The sequence below is a fragment of the Bos indicus x Bos taurus genome, chromosome 13 (genome assembly GCF_003369695.1).
Source record: "Bos indicus x Bos taurus breed Angus x Brahman F1 hybrid chromosome 13, Bos_hybrid_MaternalHap_v2.0, whole genome shotgun sequence".
Classification (NCBI taxonomy): domain Eukaryota; kingdom Metazoa; phylum Chordata; class Mammalia; order Artiodactyla; family Bovidae; genus Bos; species Bos indicus x Bos taurus.
The window spans coordinates 11357319-11374671 of NC_040088.1; the positions used below are offsets into that span (position 1 = coordinate 11357319).

At 46.2% G+C, this 17353-nt stretch overlaps 2 protein-coding genes across 5 annotated transcripts in view; both read right to left on the bottom strand.

The window, feature by feature from the left end:
* L3MBTL1 (L3MBTL1, histone methyl-lysine binding protein) overlaps positions 1-4249 on the bottom strand; it is a 33871-nt gene extending 29622 nt beyond the window's left edge. For 2 of the 4 annotated variants that reach the window (XR_003513982.1, XM_027558508.1), the window contains exon 1: positions 3686-4249. Coding sequence is in view for 2 of the 4 variants with exons in the window: in XM_027558508.1 (XP_027414309.1) it covers positions 3686-3870 (185 nt within the window). In the remaining 2 variants the exon portion in view is untranslated. Of the gene's footprint in view, positions 1-3426; positions 3479-3685 lie in introns of those variants that run through there. The other 2 variants (XM_027558510.1, XM_027558512.1) reach the window with 2 other exon arrangements.
* A 5782-nt stretch (positions 4250-10031) lies between these two features.
* Positions 10032-15724, bottom strand: SRSF6 (serine and arginine rich splicing factor 6). The gene is made up of 6 exons (XM_027558514.1): positions 15450-15724; positions 15074-15222; positions 13657-13781; positions 13303-13511; positions 12946-13029; positions 10032-12842 (listed from the first exon to the last, which is right to left on the bottom strand). The coding sequence occupies exons 1-6, from the start codon at positions 15554-15556 to the stop codon at positions 12479-12481; spliced, it is 1038 nt and encodes a 345-aa protein (XP_027414315.1). The 5' UTR covers positions 15557-15724; the 3' UTR covers positions 10032-12478.
* Positions 15725-17353: the final 1629 nt, after the last annotated feature.

A 17353-nucleotide genomic window follows, 5' to 3' on the forward strand; every position in this document is an offset into this window, starting at 1 on the left:
GGTGCAGAGTCTGGGCTTCTCACTGCCGTGTTGGGGGTCTGTACTGCCACTTCCCTTCTCTTACTGCAGAGCACAGACTCTAGTTCTGGGAGCTTCAGTAGTTGTGGCATTGGGGCTCCAGGGCACTGGCTCAGTAGTTGTGGTGCACAGGTTTAGCTGCCCTGCAGCATGTGGGATCTTTCCAGACCAGGGATCAAACCTTTGTCTTCTGCATTGGCAGGCAGATTCTTTACCACTGAGCCACCAGGGAAGCCCTGTTTTGCTTTTTAATATTTATTTATTTAGTTGCAGCATGTGGGATCTAGTTCCCTGACCAGAGATGGAACCCAGGTCCCCTGCATTGGGACCACCAGGGAAGTCTCCATTTTGCTTTTTTAAAACTATTTTTTAAAAATTTAATTAATTAATTAATTTGACTGTGCCAGGTCTAAGTTGTGGCATGCGGGCTCTTCAGTCTTAGTTGCAGCATGTGGGATCTAGTTCCCTGACCAGGAATCGAACCCAGGTCCCCTGCATTGGGAGCTCAGAGTCTTACCCACTGGACTACCAGGGAAGTCCCCCATTTTGCTTTTTTAAATAGAAGATGCTATACAGCTTGTTTGTAACTGATGGAAATAAGCCTATAGAGGGAGAAACTGACAGAGCAGGGGAAAGAGAATAATTCTAGAAGACAAGTCCTTGCCAGCACAGGAGGGGAGAGGCTCCAGGGCACCTGTGATGTTTGAGACCCACTGCATGTGGCTGTGGGTTCCTAGCTAGCAATACCAACTGTGTTTTTCCCCAGCTAGATGGTTATTTTTTCTGAGACCTGGGAACTACTTTCTCTGTGATTTGAATGCACTTCTCTTCTACCACTGCTGCTGCTGCTGCTGCTAAGTTGCTTCAGTTGTGTCCGACTCTGCGACCCCATAGACAGCAGCCCATCAGGCTCCGCCGTCCCTGGGACTCTCCAGGCAAGAACACCAGAGTGGGTTGCCCTTTCCTTCTCCAATGCATGAAAGTGAAAAGGGAAAGTGAAGTCGCTCAGTCGTGTCCTACTCTTAGTGACTCCATGGACTGCAGCCCACCAGGCTCCTCTGTCCATGGGATTTTCCAGGCAAGAGTACTGGAGTGGGGTGCCATTGCCTTCTCCGCTCCTCTACCACTACCAACCCCCAAATCTGCAGCTCACACAGCATTTTCATAAGCTTTGTCCCACTAGGTCCACAAAGCAGCACCACCAATCTGACATGGCTCCCAGGCCTGAGCCAGATACCAGGAATCCATCCACTCCCCCGCTGCAGTCTGGTCACACCTTCAGAGCACCACTTTTGTGGCCTCTGCAGGTGCTGATTCTTCTGCTTGGTCCATTTCTACATCCCTTATGTCTGGAAAATTATTGATCATCCTTCAAGACTCAGCTTGAGTGATACCTTTTTTCTGAAAGGCCCAGAATCCACATCCTCCCCGCACCCCAAACAAAGTTAACACACAGCTCTCTCTGCTGTGCTCTGCTGCTGCTGCTAAGTCGATTCAGTTGTGTCCGACTCTGTGCGACCCCACAGACGGCAGCCCACCAGGCTCCCCCGTCCCTGGGACTCTCCAGGCAAGAACACTGGAGTGGGTTGCCATTTCCTTCTCCAATGCATGAAAGTGAAAAGGGAAAGTGAAGTCGCTCAGTCGTGTCCGACTCTTAGTGACCCAATGTACTGCAGCCTACCAGGCTCCTCCATCCATGGGATTCTCCAGGAAAGAGTACTGGAGTGGGGTGCCATTGCCTATCCACCACAGTCTATCTATGCATTAACTTGTCTCTCTTCCACGAGACAGAACAAAGCATTAAAGAGCCTGATCCAGAGACTGCACTCAAAACTAGTCAGTGAATGAATGAATGAGAGATGTGGGGACTTCCCTGGTGGCCCAGTGGCTAAGACTCCGTGCTCCCAATGCAGGAGGCCCAGGTTCAAGCCCTGGTCAGGGAACTAGATCCCACACAGCTGCAACTAAAGATTTCACATGCCCCAGCTAAAGACCCGGCATACCATAACTAAAATCTCGTGCAACCAAAAAAATAAATATTTCTAAAAAGAAAGAAAAAGAGGTGGGAGTAAAGAGTGATCAATAACATAAGAAACACAGGTTTCTGAAACCCATAAATGGCTTAGACATTCTTGCCCTAGGGGCTAGAGTACTGTTTCCTCCTTCTGTGTCTCTCAGAGGCTGGAAGAGGAGGGGATACAGTGAAGGTTGTCACTGGCAGCCCTCAGCTGTCATCTCCTCTCTGAATTGCCCTCAACCAGGGGAGCTGCCTCGCCCAAGTGCCCTCTCCTGGACCCGAGGTATAAAGGCCTGCCCCCTTGCCTCTGTCTAGGGCATCTCAGCAGAGCCATCTCCCCTCCAGAACTTCTTTTGGGACAGGTGGAGGCCTCTGTTAAGACTGCATCAGCAGTTCAACGTTCTCCACCCAACCGCCCTGCTATCTTTCCTCTCCTACAGGTGACAACACCAAGGGCACCCTAATACATCTCCACTCAAAGCTTCTCAGAGTCTTGTTTCCAGGGAACCCAGCCTAAAACAACTGTTGGATCCCCAACCCAAATTGGTGTCTGGCATATAGCAGATGCTTAATAAATATTTACTGAGTGAATGTTTGTCTCTTGGTCTGTCTGCCAAGACTTCCCGTATCCCTTGCCCATCAAGGTCTCGTATACAACAGACGCTCAATAAATGCTCTTACTCTAGGTGTGGAAGGTGGGGCGCTATCGCCCCAGACAGATAATCCCCGACACACACTCAGAACCCCAGCAAAACTGAGCGCCTCAAACTTGGGGCCTCGGCCCCGCCCCCCCGCTGCAGCTGCGGCTGGAACGCGGGAGGGATGGATGCGGTCTCCAGGGTTGGGACCGCCGCCCGCCTTCCGAGTCCTCCCGGGACTGGTGTAGACGGCGGCGGGCGGGGCGGTCACCGATCCGCCAGCCCCGCAGAACGGTTACTTTTTAAAACGCCAAAATGGCGGAATTCTTTTTTATTTTTTCCCTTTATGGCAAAATAATAATTCAATTTTCCGTTATAAAAATTGGAAATCAACGGTAGGAAAGAGAAAGTTTGCCAAATTACCCATTTCCTAAGAAAACCAAACCCTCGCCCTCCACGCCCTCTCTTTTATTAATGAACAACTCTTAATTGATTGCATTTCTCTAAAAACCAAGCCGCCTTCCTCCCTACCCTCTGGATTGCCTCCAACAGCAGCACGGCGGACGCGCTCGCCTCGCCTTCGAGCCCCGCGACCGCCCAGATCCCCTTGCACGCCGGCTCCCCGAGCTTCCTCCCGGGCTTGTGCACCCCGCCTCGCGCTCGGGAGGAGCAACGCCCGGGGGTCCCAGGCCCCAGCACTGCCTTGCGGGGCGGGGCCGGGCGCCGCGGAGCCTCGTACCCCGGGGTCCCTACCTGCAAGGCCCGCGTGCGGCCGCCCAGCGCCGAGCTGCGGTCCGAGCCCCGCGCGGCGCGCGCCTGCGCGCACAGGGGGGCGGGCCCGCCTTCCCGCAGGACGCGGGGCGCAAAACGCGCACAGAGCAGGTTTGGGGAGCGCGGGCCGGGGGCCTTCCTGCCAGGCCACGGCTGCGTGGGCCTAGTGTCCTTTAGCCCCGGGGCTAGACTGCTGCGCGGGCGAGGCGGGTCGAGATTCTCCCGGTCCCCAACTCCTTACCTCACAGCTAGCAGCACGCAATGGGGACAACGGAGCCGGCAGAGGCTGGTGGGTTCCTGAACTGAGTGGTCAGTGACAAAAAGCGAGGTTGCACTCCCCGCGCGCACCCCGGCTGGGTCGCTTCGTTGTCCAACGCCTTCCCTCGGCGCCTGCTCCTCACCTGAAATAGGCGAGCCAGAGAACATCGGAAAACCATCTCAGGGAGGGTGAAGGGAGGGCCGTGCCACCAGAAGAACGGAGCCCCCTGCGAGGTGCGGTTCCGTTCTTGGCTCTCATAGCCTAAAGGAAAGCATCAGCGGCGCCAGAGTTTGGATGACCTGACCCCATTGCTATTGGCTTGTGGTGTGACCTGGGGCGCGTCACTTAATCCTCCTGGTCCTCCATTTTTCTATTTGTAAAGACTGTCACCTACTTCACCGCAAAGGGTTTTTGTTTGTTGTTTTTTGAATGGGTTACTGTTATGGTGTTGTCTTGCGCAAATCGTTGCTTCTCTGTGCTTCAGTTTCCTTAGCTCATCGAACTAATCAAATCTCCGTTATTGGTTTTTGCCTGGAAAGTCCCATGGATGGGTGAGCCTGGTGGGCTGGCGTCTATGGGGTCGCAGAGTCGGACACGACTGAAGCGACTTAGCAGCAGCAGCATAAAACACCTTTTAAACATATGGCAGCTATGACTTCATGAACATTTGTGTAATTGAGAAGTTAAGAGACTGCAAGCTCTAAAATGGAAGGAAACACGATAACCTAGGTGTATCCCTAACACCTGGTACAGAGCTGGACACTCAGTGAGTGCTCAGTAAATGTCTGTTGACTGATGGACTGCATGCAGAGGAAAACAAGGATCCTGGTACAGTCTGGAGTTGTGTCCACTCCCTCATTAATCTCTTACTTTACAGAACAGGATATTGAGGTCCATCTGGCCTAAGGTCACAGTTAAAGGTCAGGCCACCAGGTTCAACCTCCAGTGCAGAGGAGAAAAGGGTTCCTAATTAATTGTAGGCAAATTCCACAAATTGTTGTGATCCTCAGGTTTAAATTTATGCAGACTTTATTCCGGTTGCTACACCAACGCATTACATGTGTTCTTCCTCACTGCAGTGTCAAATTTTAATTAAAAACTCGTATTATTGGGAACAGAATTGCATCAGTTGAGGAAGCTGGTTGCCATAACAATGGAAGTCTCTTTATACACACCAACAACACCCCCATCCACTCATTTTTTTTCTTTCATCTTTACCCAGACTGCTTGTTCTAGATTCCAAAAGGTTTATTTTAGGTATTCAGAAGTCTAAAAGAAAGTGATGGGACCACACAAACACATAGCTTCTCAATCAGGAATGTATCTTTTAGACTAATGGAATCTGAGCCAGTGGGATGTAGGAATAAACAAAGAATGCAGGTCTGAGTTGACAATATATTTTCTGCTCAACAGTATTTTGGTGGTCTTGATACTTTTGGTGGGCTTGCTTCCTTGAACACATTCAGGGATGGAGAGTTCTTCCAAGTAGATGTGTTTGGGGAAGGTTCTACCTCTAATGTAACCATAGCTTGCTCTGCTGGTCCAGTCTGCCCTCAAGAGAAAGTGATGAAGTCCTATTCTTCCCTCAAGTGACAACCCCATATTCTACAAGTTTTAATAGCCTTCACTATTTTCAAGTTAACTCACTACTCAAGAGTGGACTGTTGTTCAGTTGCTAAGTCATCTATGACTCTTTGTGACACCATGGACTGCAGCACGCCAGGCTTCCCTGTCCTTAACTATCTTCTGGAGTTTGCTCACACTCATGTCTGTTGAGTTGGTGATGCCATCCATCTCATCCTCCGTCACCCTCTTCTCCCTCTTGCCCTCAATCTTTCCCAGCATTAGTGTCCTTTTCAATGTTGGCTCTTCTCATCAGATGGCCAAAGTATTGGAGCTTCAGCATCAGTCCTTCCACTGAATATTTAGGGTTGAAAGTCTGTAGTCAAGACTGGATGGACCTCGAATTTTTTGAAATATTGGTGAACAGAAGCAGAGAGAAAACTATTGCTAGTGAGCAGCCCACACCTTTCTGTCCCTACAGATTTTAATTCATCCTTGGGACAGTGCACTTATTTTAGGAAAATGCACCCTTTTTATAAATAGGAAAACACTTCTGGTTCCAACGGTATGGCACATTTTGCTAATAGGGAGCACTTTCTAGCAAAAAAAACACCCAAATCCTGGATAAAATATTACAAGCAGAAGGACCAAGCAAGCCAAGAAGGAAAAAGAGTAAATTTATGGCTGAATTTGCAAGAGCAATCAGGAGCCAGAAACAAAGATGGAAACAGAGGAACCAGGGGATGGCCTGACGTCTCTTGTCCTGGAGGTGGTTACTGGACAGGGATTTGGGTTTCATCACACACACATTGCGAGCGATGGGATCTTGGGTCCATGCAGTACTGGGAGTTTAAACTGAATCCCTTGTATAAAGACTGGACACCCCTGACCACCTGACTATATAGTTGGGGGTCCCATTGTGGAAAAGGCAGGGGAGGTCCAAGTTTCCAAATATAATTGAGTCCTTCTTTCCTTCAGGTCCTACTTTTCCCCCTGGACATAACGTGTATGGGTGTATGCTTTCCAAAGAATCGAGACTGACAAAATTTACATTTTAGCTTTGTAACTGAAGCCTGTATTTGCAAGCATTAGGAAAATTTGTCTCTGTGTGGGCCAGAGCCTCAGCTATTTCTGTTACTCCAACCCTGCTAAATATCTTTTGTTCTCAACACATTTGGTAGAATTCATGTCTCATGCTGCTGCTGAAAACCCAATGGGGGAAAAGAACCTCTGAATTAAGCTTATTAGTTTTTAACTGCTGCAGAACCACCACCACAAAGTGGCTTAAAATGCAAATTTATTATCCTTTAGTTCTGGAAGTCAGAAAATCCAAAATGGTGATGCTGAACTTTTATCTTTTGCTTATCCCTAAAACTCTTTTATCTTTCCTTCAAATTTCCTTCTTAGTTGTAGTTTTTGGTTGTGCTAGGTCGTCACTGCTGCCTGTGGGACTTCTCTGGTTGTACTGAGTGGGGGCTACTCTTCATTGTGGGGCGCAGGTTTCTTACTGCAGTGTGCTGACTTAGCTGCTTACAGCACGTGGAACCTTCCTGGACCAGAGACTGAACCTGTGTCCCTTGCGTTGGCAGGCGGGTTCTTACCACTGGACAACCAGAAGTCCCTCTCCTTCAAATTTAAATGATCCCTCGCTGGGTATTCCTGATTGTAGGATTTTTCATCAGCCAGCAGTGAAAGGACGGAATCCTAACCACTGTTGACTTGTGGGTCCCACGGCCTGTGGGATCCTAGTTCCCTGACCAAGGATAAAACCCACGTCCCCTGCATTGGAAGATGGATTTTCAATTACTGGACCCCCAGGAAAGTCCCTGTACTGTTTTACAATAAAAGCAGCTACTATTTCACAAGTGATTGTGCCAAACGCTCTGAAAACAGCATTTACTACCTACAGTATTAGAAGACACTTTTATAGCTGAGGACACAGCTTGCTTTCTATTGCATATTCCTCTCATGTATGTAAAAGTTACCTCTAGCTCCTTTTGGCCCTTGGCCAGAACCACCACTGTCCTACTTTCACAGCTATTAAGTACAAACTGATGTAGTTCAAGCTCTCTTCAGCAACGTTCTCAGACTCCAAAATGATTCAACTTCCTCTTAAAAACCAAACACCCCTTCTTTTCTCCTGACCTTTAAGGCTACCCCCCACACAAAGCACCACCTTAGTGAAATGCCAATGAACAGAACTTAGAAAATCGACAAATGTTAACAGTGGGTGACAGTTTGAAAGGAACTGGATATTTAATAGGCTCTAGTTACCTCCCACAAATTACTGATCATAAAGGGAAAAAGTGACTTTATATAAGTGACTCGGGTTATTATTACAAGGTACCACTAGATATACCGAAGACAATCTCATTCTTGTGATATTTCTGCCAAAAATGCAATCATGAGGAGACATCAGACAAACCCAAATTGAGAACTTCTACGAAATAATCACCCTTACTCTTCAAAAATGACAAGGTCAAGAAAGGTTGAGGACCTGTTCCAGTTTAAAGTCATGACAACAAAAAGGAGCAAATGATCCTAGGCCAGTGGAAATACATATAAAGGACGTTATTGGACAACTGACAAAACATAGTGGAAAAGACAAGATCATATCGAAGCTAATTTCCTGGTTTTGATAAGTAGACACTATAGTTAATATGAGAACATCCCTGGAAATACACAAAGTCTTAAGAATAAAACACGTCTCTAACTTACCTTTCAGATGGCTCAGGAACAGTGTAAGTAAAACGAAGTATTATTGGTAAATGGCACAGGGAATAGAATTTTTTTGTACTATAGTGCAAATTTTCCTTAAGTTTGAAACTTTGTCGAAACAACTGTAAAAGCAGCCTGCTCATTCAGGCTTCTTCTGTGCTTTTTCACTAAGAGGAACTGAATATCTGAAATAGGCTTAAAAAAAACCCCAACACTTTAGGGCTGTTAGGAACTGAAGCAGGATTTAAATCCTGCCTGTTAACAAATTCCCTTACAAATACAATAATTTCCACAGTAATGATCTCAAAATAGTAATCCTGACTTCCTTCAAGGGGTCAAGGATGGAATTTACTGTTTATTACCTGTTTGTATTCACTTTCTGATTTCTGAACCCTATTCACTTTAAGTTAATCACTTTACTAATTACTACACTGGGGCCCATGTGTGAAGTTGTTTTAAAACAGGCAAATCTAAGCAAGCTACTTAGGATCTAGAAGACTAACTACAAAACACAACTGCACCTACTCTCCCTTTCAATTAATGGAAGCATACATGGCTTTAGGGACACAAAGTTCAAGATGTGGTTGCTGCTTCAAAAAGCTCAAAATTTAGAGAATCCCCAGGCAGTTCAGTGGTTAGGACTCCATACTTTTAGTGCCAAGGGTTTGGGTTTTATCCCTGGCTGGGGAACTGAGATCCTCAAGCTGTACAGCTTTACCAAAAAAGAAAAACTGTAGTGTAAACTGGTAATTACTAAGTGCTAAAATGTTTTTAAAGAGCTCTAAAATACATTTTTTATGGACTGTTGGTTATATAAACCAAAAAATTACTTCCTTAAAAAAGTTGGTATTGAAAAAAATCCATTCCATGATAGTGCACCATTTAGAGTGGCAGATCTCTGTACTACTCTTAAGTGAGCTGCAGAACACACTCATGGTATGAATTGCTTATTGATGCACATAGGCATTACCAATGGATTAGCCTGGGTAAATACAGTGTGTTAGAAGCAGCTACCTTAGTGCATGCATGCTAAGTGGCTTCTGTTGTGTCTGACTTTGTGATCCTACAGTCTGTAGCCCGCCAGGCTCCTCTGTTCAAGGGATTCTCCAGGCAAAAATACTGGAGTGGATAGCCATGCCCTACTCCAGGGGATCTTCCTGACCCAGAGATCAAACCCTTGTCTCTCATGTCTCCTGCATTGACAGGCAGGCTCTTTACCACTTGCGCCACTTGGAAGGCTACCTTAGAAGTGGACGCTGAAAGAGAGATACTTTACGGAACATTCCATTTTCGCAAGACTAAAATTGCATATAACCACAAAAACTGAACTGAGAAAACATTTTCTGAAAGCAAGATAAATAAAAGTGAAATTAGGTTGAGGATTTGGGAAAAGATGATCGAGTTTCCTAGTTTATCTGGGTAATGATCACAGAAAATGTTCAAACTGCTACAAGATAAATGGAGTTAAATTTTGTGTGAAATCTAAAGACTTAGTTGAATACAAAAGACTTTATTGTATAACAGCAATCATTATGGTGTTAATCAAAGTATTTTTCATGTATTAAACTTTCATCTTCACAACCCACGAGGGGTTATCCCTACCACCGTGGATGACACCAAAGCATGACGGTTAACAGCTTGCCCCAGATATGATGATGATGATCAAAGTCGCTCAGTCGTGTCCAACTCTTTGTGACCTCATGGACTATGCAATCCATGGACTTCTCCAGGCCTGAATACTGGAGTGGGTAGCCCTTCCCTTCTCCAGGGGATCTTCCCAACCCAGGGATCGAACCCAGGTCTCCTGCATTGCAGGCGGATTCTCTTTACCAGCTGAACCGTAAGGGAAGCCCACGATAAACCATCTATTAATATTATGTTGGTCCTAACCTCTTGTTTCTGAGAAGCGGAGAAGTCCTTTCCTCATATTCAAGTGAGGAAATAAACAAACCTGATAATGGCAACTCCGATTCAAAAAAACCAAATATCAGATATTTGCCAAATATTTGATACTAAGTGGGAATACACAATAAACTCAAATCAAACCTTTCCCTCAGTGAACATTTTATTGAGGCAATAAAGCACAAAATAGGTTAACAAAGTGGGAGAAAGAAGATACCAAGAGAAAAGATGGTAACAACACAGGAGTGGAACGTCAAGTCACAGGGCAGGAAAGACTCGAACTGGCCATAAAGGCACTAAGGCATGTTAACACACTATCAGGTAAAAGAAAGGGGGATCCAGATTATCACACTTCTATTCTGCTCTCTACCAGTTTAACACTCCCATCTAGCCACAGATAAAGATGTGGCAAGTTGCAGACTCAGATTCTACTTAAGTTAGCAAGGAACTAAACATTTTATTGGTCAACTCTAAGTGGGCCAGTGTTTATATATAAGCAGTGGTCTGGCATGTCCAGTGATGGGGGTCCACAGGAACAGGAACTCGAGTTTTAATAAACTGGTCTTGCTATTAAATTCTTATGGGTGTAGGCATTCACCTATACAATTACCCACCTGCGGGGGTGGCAGCTGACAAGGGTAGACAAACCTGCCTTTACCATGTGATGTCCTAACATAAGAAAGCCCAGTTGAAGGATGCTGCATACTTTTAGAAAGTCAAATTGTATATTGTAGTATTCCCCCCTCCTTTACTTTAAAAGGCTGTGGTTTTAAAAGCTTTTGTTCTTTCCCTGAAAACAAGAGAACTTTGGTCAAAGCCAATTCTTAAAAGTAACTTGTCCTTAAATAGATTTTGAAAGGCAGTGCAGACTTGCCTCTTTATGCAACAGTCACAACTTTTGTTTTTTCAAACAGGCAAAACAATGAACTATAATTACAGATACCAGTTTTTTCTCTCAAAATCCAAGGTCTATATGGGAAAACAAAAACAAACCGTATTTCTTATGAATATCTTAAAAAACCTCAAAAGCATTGAAGAAAATAAGGTCGTCAAAGAAGCATCAACCTTTTGGGGCACTATGTTCCTAAGATTAGACTCTTTAGGATTTCATAACAGGAAGCCCAGAAATTTCTCAAAATGGCGGTATCCATCACACCCTACCCTAACACTACCCAGCCCTTGACATCTTATACACTGACAGCTCCCAAAAAGATATTAAAGCTGAGCCAAACAACCTACAGCCTGTTTTCAGACTAAGACTAATGAATGGTTTTTAAAATGAAATTACCTTAACGAACCTAACAGAGAGATATAAGGTAATTCATTTCTCAAACTGCAATTTCAACTAACTAGGCTTACAGACATAAGGACTAATTGTAACCCAGTAACTCCTACAAATTTGCTGATTATAATTTGGTTTCCACAGAATTTATTACACTTTATGATGAAGTACTATGGTTTAACCCATTTAAGTTTTTTCCAAGCCAACCACATGAAGTTCATAAGGATGATCTAACCAATTATCACAGAACCCCGCTAACTACAAAAGGATGACTGTTAGGTAGAATTTTGCTTTAAATGGTAACTGCTTTACCAAATGATCTGTTAAGTGCCTGTTAATATTAAGGATTTTCCAGTAGAAAACACAGTTATTTGCTTTTCCATTTTGAATAACATACTAAATTTCTGATCAAAGAAAGGTTACTTCTATTTTTACATAACAAACAGTAAAGATCAAGGAACCTTACTCTTACAAAACACTAATTACAACTATCACTTTCAGAAAGTGGGATTACCAGGCTAGATGAGATCCCAAGTATTAGAACTACTTTTTTGAGTTCAACCAATTTAAGTTTAAAAAACATTTTAAAAAGCTATTAACTTAGGCAACTGTTTAACAGGTCCACTACAAAATCTTTTATTTTTAACTTAAACCTGTTTAAGGGGCCAAAATGACTTTGGCAAATTTGATTAACAGCACAAATTAACGTATCCAAACTTATTGCATCTGAGACTTGCCTTGTTTTACACTTAAGTAGAATTTACATTGTTTCCACAGATAGATTATCAGTATCTCAAGGAATTTAAGAGTGACCTATTCAAGTAAGGCAATCATCTTGGTAGCAAACTTTTATTGAAATCTTACATAACTCAAGCTTTATAAAAAGCCAACATAATTGAAAATTGGGTTCTCCCTCTAAAGCCTTAAGTATTCAAAGCCTGAAAAGGTTAATTTAAAATTAAGCAAACAAATATAACAATAACAAAACCCCTCCAGCAGATCCTGCTGAAATACTTAAAAAAAAAAAAAAAATCTAAATGAGCTTAATCTTTACAAAAGTTATTTTAGCTCAAAAGCTATAAAATCAAAGTTATCTTAATTCTACAAACAAGGGAGAGGATCTTTGACTTCATGCCATTTCTTTAGAACCTCATCTTTTTCATCAAATTTGGCTACAAATCCAATTTCTGTGTGCCCATTTTGGGAGGTTTCTTCTTGCAGAAGAGGTCAAGTAGAAACATGAAAGAGTAACTGACTAAGCAAGTAGGAAAGTGTTCCGTAATAGTGTGCAAAGAGTGGAGAGTTCTGGGTTAATCTCTGGAACTCGATCTGGATCGTGACCTTGACTTTGAACGAGATCTAGAATGGGATCTTGAAGCTCTTTTTGGTGGAGGGGACACGGAACGGGCCTTTGAGGGTGGAGCAGGTAGGGGCGAATCGGAACGGGACTGGCTCCTCGATCTAGATTTGGACTTTATATCACCTTTTCCATTTTCTTTGGGGGAACGAGATCGAGAACGAGACCTGCTTCGAGATTTCTCATACTCATCCTTCGATCTGCTCCGAGAGCGCGAACGGGAGCCCCGATCAGACTTGGGTTTAGATTTGCTTTTTGATCTAGATTTCCTGCCTTTGGAACGAGACCGTGATCGACCTTTGCTCCGAGACCTGGATCTAGACAAGAAAAGCCAGATTTTTTGTCAGTACCTTGGCAGAACACACAAGCACTCTATAGACAAAGTAAGTTATTCAGAAAAACACTCAAGAACCCACTTACCGGGAGCGACTTTTTGAGATACTTCGAGATCTACTGCGGCTGCTCCTACGACTTCTACTTCGTGACCTTCTTCTAGATCGTGACCTATAATAAGAAATGTGGTAATGAATTTTCATCTCAAGACACCTCAACACAAATGAACAATTTATACAGACAAGCCAACAGTAAAACTCCTTAATTGCTCACTACAAATTAAATCTAGTATCAAAATATTTTAAAAAGAACCCAACAATGCCAATAACAAAAGAAACTAAAAATTGACCTAATTTCAATTCAGCAGTAATTGAAATACTGCTGCTTGAATTTTCTTTTGTTTGTAGCAAATACTGTCTCCCCCAATACCCTTCAATACATTACCTAGATCTGCTTCCAGAATAAGACCGCCTATGGCTTGTTCGTGGCTTATCTTCAATGAGTCTAATATTTCTCCCATTGATTTCTGTACCATCCAGTTTATCCAAAGCACGCTTCATGTCAGAGTAGGAGCGAAACTCAATGACACCTTCATTTGTGCGTTCTTTGTGAGCATCTGCATAGGTTACTTCACCTGCTTGTCTCATGAAATCCTAGAAGAGCAATATGACTGGTCATTCCCAGAAATCTAAACAAAAAAGATTTGCTGTATTTGATTCTCAGATATAAAAGAATACAAAAACTTACCTTTTAAACGTTAAGTCAAATCTTTTTTATCCCAAATTATATAGCACTTACCTTTAAATCTTGCCAACTGCAACGACTAGAAAGATTTTCTACAATAAGTCTGAATTCTGTGCGTACAGGTGGTCCATATTTGTCTCTGCCAGAGGTTCTCCGACTGCTGTATCCACCTCCACCACCTTTATCATGTGAAGAGAACAATTAGATGCTTTGCAATGATAGGCATGCATAATGTTTTTGAAAGTTAGTACAAACATAACAACTTTATTTACTGGAGTAGGACTTTGCTATTATACTGCTAAACCTTCGATACAGTTATGATTTGCCATAAATTAAATTAAGGGCAAGTCAAAACAGACTAAAACCAACTAAACTTCTCCTACATTCTGTTAGAGAGTGACTGCTCCTTTATTCAATTTACCTCGCTAAGTTTTATTTTACAGAACATTGTAAAATATAAAACTTAACTGATTACATGCATTTCTACATTTTACAAAAATGTTTACTAGTTACACTAAGTACTTACATCACAGTGTGAGGTTTTTGGTGGTGGTTTGGCCACAAAACACGCAAGGTAACAGTCACCTAGTTCAGATTAACCAGTTTTGTCTAACCCTTGGAATCCTCACCATCACCCTGCGTCTAATGGCAAAAGGCTGCTGTCGTCATGGCTTCCGGTAAGGTCAGCCAAAGGGTCATAGGGCAAGGGTCACACAATGTATGGAAAAGCCAAGGCCAATCAGGAAAGGCAGTCATCTTAGCCTCAGTGGACACAGCCTCAGCCCCATTGGTCACTTTCAAATTGAAACATCAAGGACTTGTTAAAAAGTTTGAATTCAACATGCAACAATTTCAACATCAAACATTTAACATAACCAACCCCCTCCCACCTCCTCCCAATAACATGCCCCAACTAGTGCATATACAGCATAAAGCTCATTTAGATCTCCTTTGTGGTGTAAAACCACATTTATAAATATATTTTCTTTGGCCCCCGTCAATTTTCGTAAAGCTAAAACCTACGCTTAAAACCCCACCTCATTCCCCGCCCCGCCCCCACCTCCACCCCAACCAGTCCCAAACTTCTACGCTAAGTCATTCACATTTCTAGCTAATGCACTGACAGGCAAGTTGAGGGGATACAACAAATACAGCCACCCCTCACTTCCTCCGTAGTTAGAGCCCACGACAGTGCTGACAGGGGCCCAACAAGTCACTCCCTCCCGACTTGGCAATCCCCGCCCCCAAACACCCAAACCCTGCCTAGGCAAAACCCACCACCCAGTCCCCGCGCTCCGGCGTCCCGTGTCTTCCCCGGGCAGGTGTGAAGGCAGCGAGCCCCGGGAGCACCCGAGTCAAACGGCCGCGGCCACCTCGCCTGCCCGGCTGGGAGGCTCCACCCCGCCCCGCCTAAGCCTGCGCCCACCCCCCGGGGTCCCAAGGACGCGGAGCGCGCGGGGGTGGAACTCACTGCGGCTTCCGTAGCTGTAGCCGTCGCGATCCCGGCGCGGGCCGCGGGCGTGCTCCACGATCACGCGCTCGCCACACAGCTCCTTGCCGTTCAGCTCGTAAACGGCGTCGTCGGCGTCGCGGGAGTCCTCGAACTCCACGAAGCCGTACCTGGGGGGCGGTGCGAGGGCCGGAGGCCGGCGGGCGTCGTTAGGCCGAGGGCGCGCACGCGCGCGCGACCCCCCGTCCCCGCGCGCGCCCGCGGCTCCGCGCCGCCGCCATCTTGGCGGCCCTGCCACGCGGCGCCGCGGCCTTGACCGTCTTCTCCCTCAGACGGGCCCTGCCGCCGCAGGCCCGGGGCGCTGCGAGCGGACGCGGGCTCCCGGGGTCCGACTCACCCATTTTTAAGATCTATTTCGAGAAGGCGGCCATAGCCACTGAAAAAGCGCTGGATGTCCTTCTCCCGGACGTTGTAGCTCAAGCGTCCTATGTAGACGCGCGGCATGTCCGCAGCGGGCAAGGGGCCCGAGGGCTGGCGGTCGAACGGCGGACCGCACGGCAGTAGCCGCGGTGCGGGTGCGGTGACGGCGAGAGCCCGGACACGCACCTCACACCACAGCGGCGGCCGAGTCCAGCCACACAATGGTGTGCGCGCGCCTGTGCTACGCTATAAGGGCGGGCGGTAGGGGGGCGGTGCCCTGCGTGTGACGTCAGCGCGCTGCACGTACTCTCCCGCTCTGGATCGCGGAGCGCGGCGCTCGAGGGTGACTTGCTGTTCCTCAGCCCGCCAAGTTTCGGGGAAGTGAGGCTTTACCCGCTCACCGAATTTTTTCCCACACATCTTTGTCAACGTCATATTCTGTCTCCAGCCAAGGACTTGTTTTCTAATTTGTGCTTTTAAACAAAAAACAAAAAACTTTCTCCAGGCTAGCTCTTCAGGACGGGCGCTCGGGAGGCCGTCCCGGAGAATCCCCTGTTCTCATTGGTTCTGGAGGTTGTCATATTAGGCCTCCGCGATCTCTGATTGGCCCGTCAAAACGAGGCTCGAATTTTCTTCGCGGATCGTTGGGCTCACGCTCAGCTGGTGTGGAAGGCGCCTAGTCAGTGGGTTAAGTGCCCTTTCCACAGTATCCGAAGTTTCTGCTCCGAGGTCGTGTGGACCCGGACCGGGGTTCACAGCCCTGCTGGCTTCTGTCCTTCGTGGCCCCACAGCGGCCATTGCGGTCTCACTTCACTGCCTTCCGGTATGTCCAACTGTCCTTCCAGGAGTCTTGGAGCACTGACTCCTGGAGTCACCTGTAGATTGAAGTATACATGACAATCCCACGATCGCTGTGCGTCCTAAGTTGCTTCAGTCGTGTCCGACTCTCTGCAACCCTATGGACTGTATGTAGCCTGCCAGGCTCCTCGGTCCATGGGATTCTCCAGGCAGGAATACTGGAGTGGTTTGCCATCCCCTCTTCCAGGGGATCTTCCCCACCCAGGGGTGCGTTGGCAGGCGGGTTCTCTACCACTAGCACCACCTGGGAAGCCCACTTGCTATAGTACTGACAAAGGGAGCAGGGCCAAGACCTCTGGCCCAACAAAGTTGAGCAAGACCTGACAGCCCTCCCACAGAGGTACGCTCGTTTCCTTCCCTCAGTGGAGCGTCCGTTGTCCCAACGTGATCCCTCCCCGCCCCCGCCCGTTGGTTTGAAGGGTATCTTATCTATGTGGCAGAAACGCTTATTTTGGAGTTTACCACTAGAAATACTATTTAAACCCCAGAGGAGTAAGTTTAAGTGGAAGATCAGAAGACCCTGGAGTTCTCTGAAACAAGTGCAGGAAAAGATGCTGGTAAGAAGTGACTAGAAAATTGGGAAGAAGGGTCGGAGGGCAAGGTGTAACACAAGCTGAGGGAAAAGGGCATCATGGGGTTAATACTGGCTGTTAAGGTATTTCCCTGTATTCCACCTGGGCAGCCTTGATCTTCTACTGCTGCTAAGTCACTTCAGTCGTGTCCGACTCTGTGTGACCCCATAGACTGCAGCCCACCAGGCTCCCCCGTCCCTGGGGTTCTCCAGACAAGAACACTGGAGTGGGTTGCCATTTCCTTCTCCAATGCATGAAAGTGAAAAGTGAAAGTAAAGTTGCTCAGTCATGTCTGACTCTTAGCGACCCCATGGACTGCAGCCTACCAGGCTCTCCCATCCATGGGATTTTCCAGGCAAGAGTACTGGAGTGGGGTGCCATTGCCTTCTCCGTGATCTTCTACAGTTTCTGGTTTAAAGGCAATGATTTTTCCCTCCCCCTCCTCCCACGG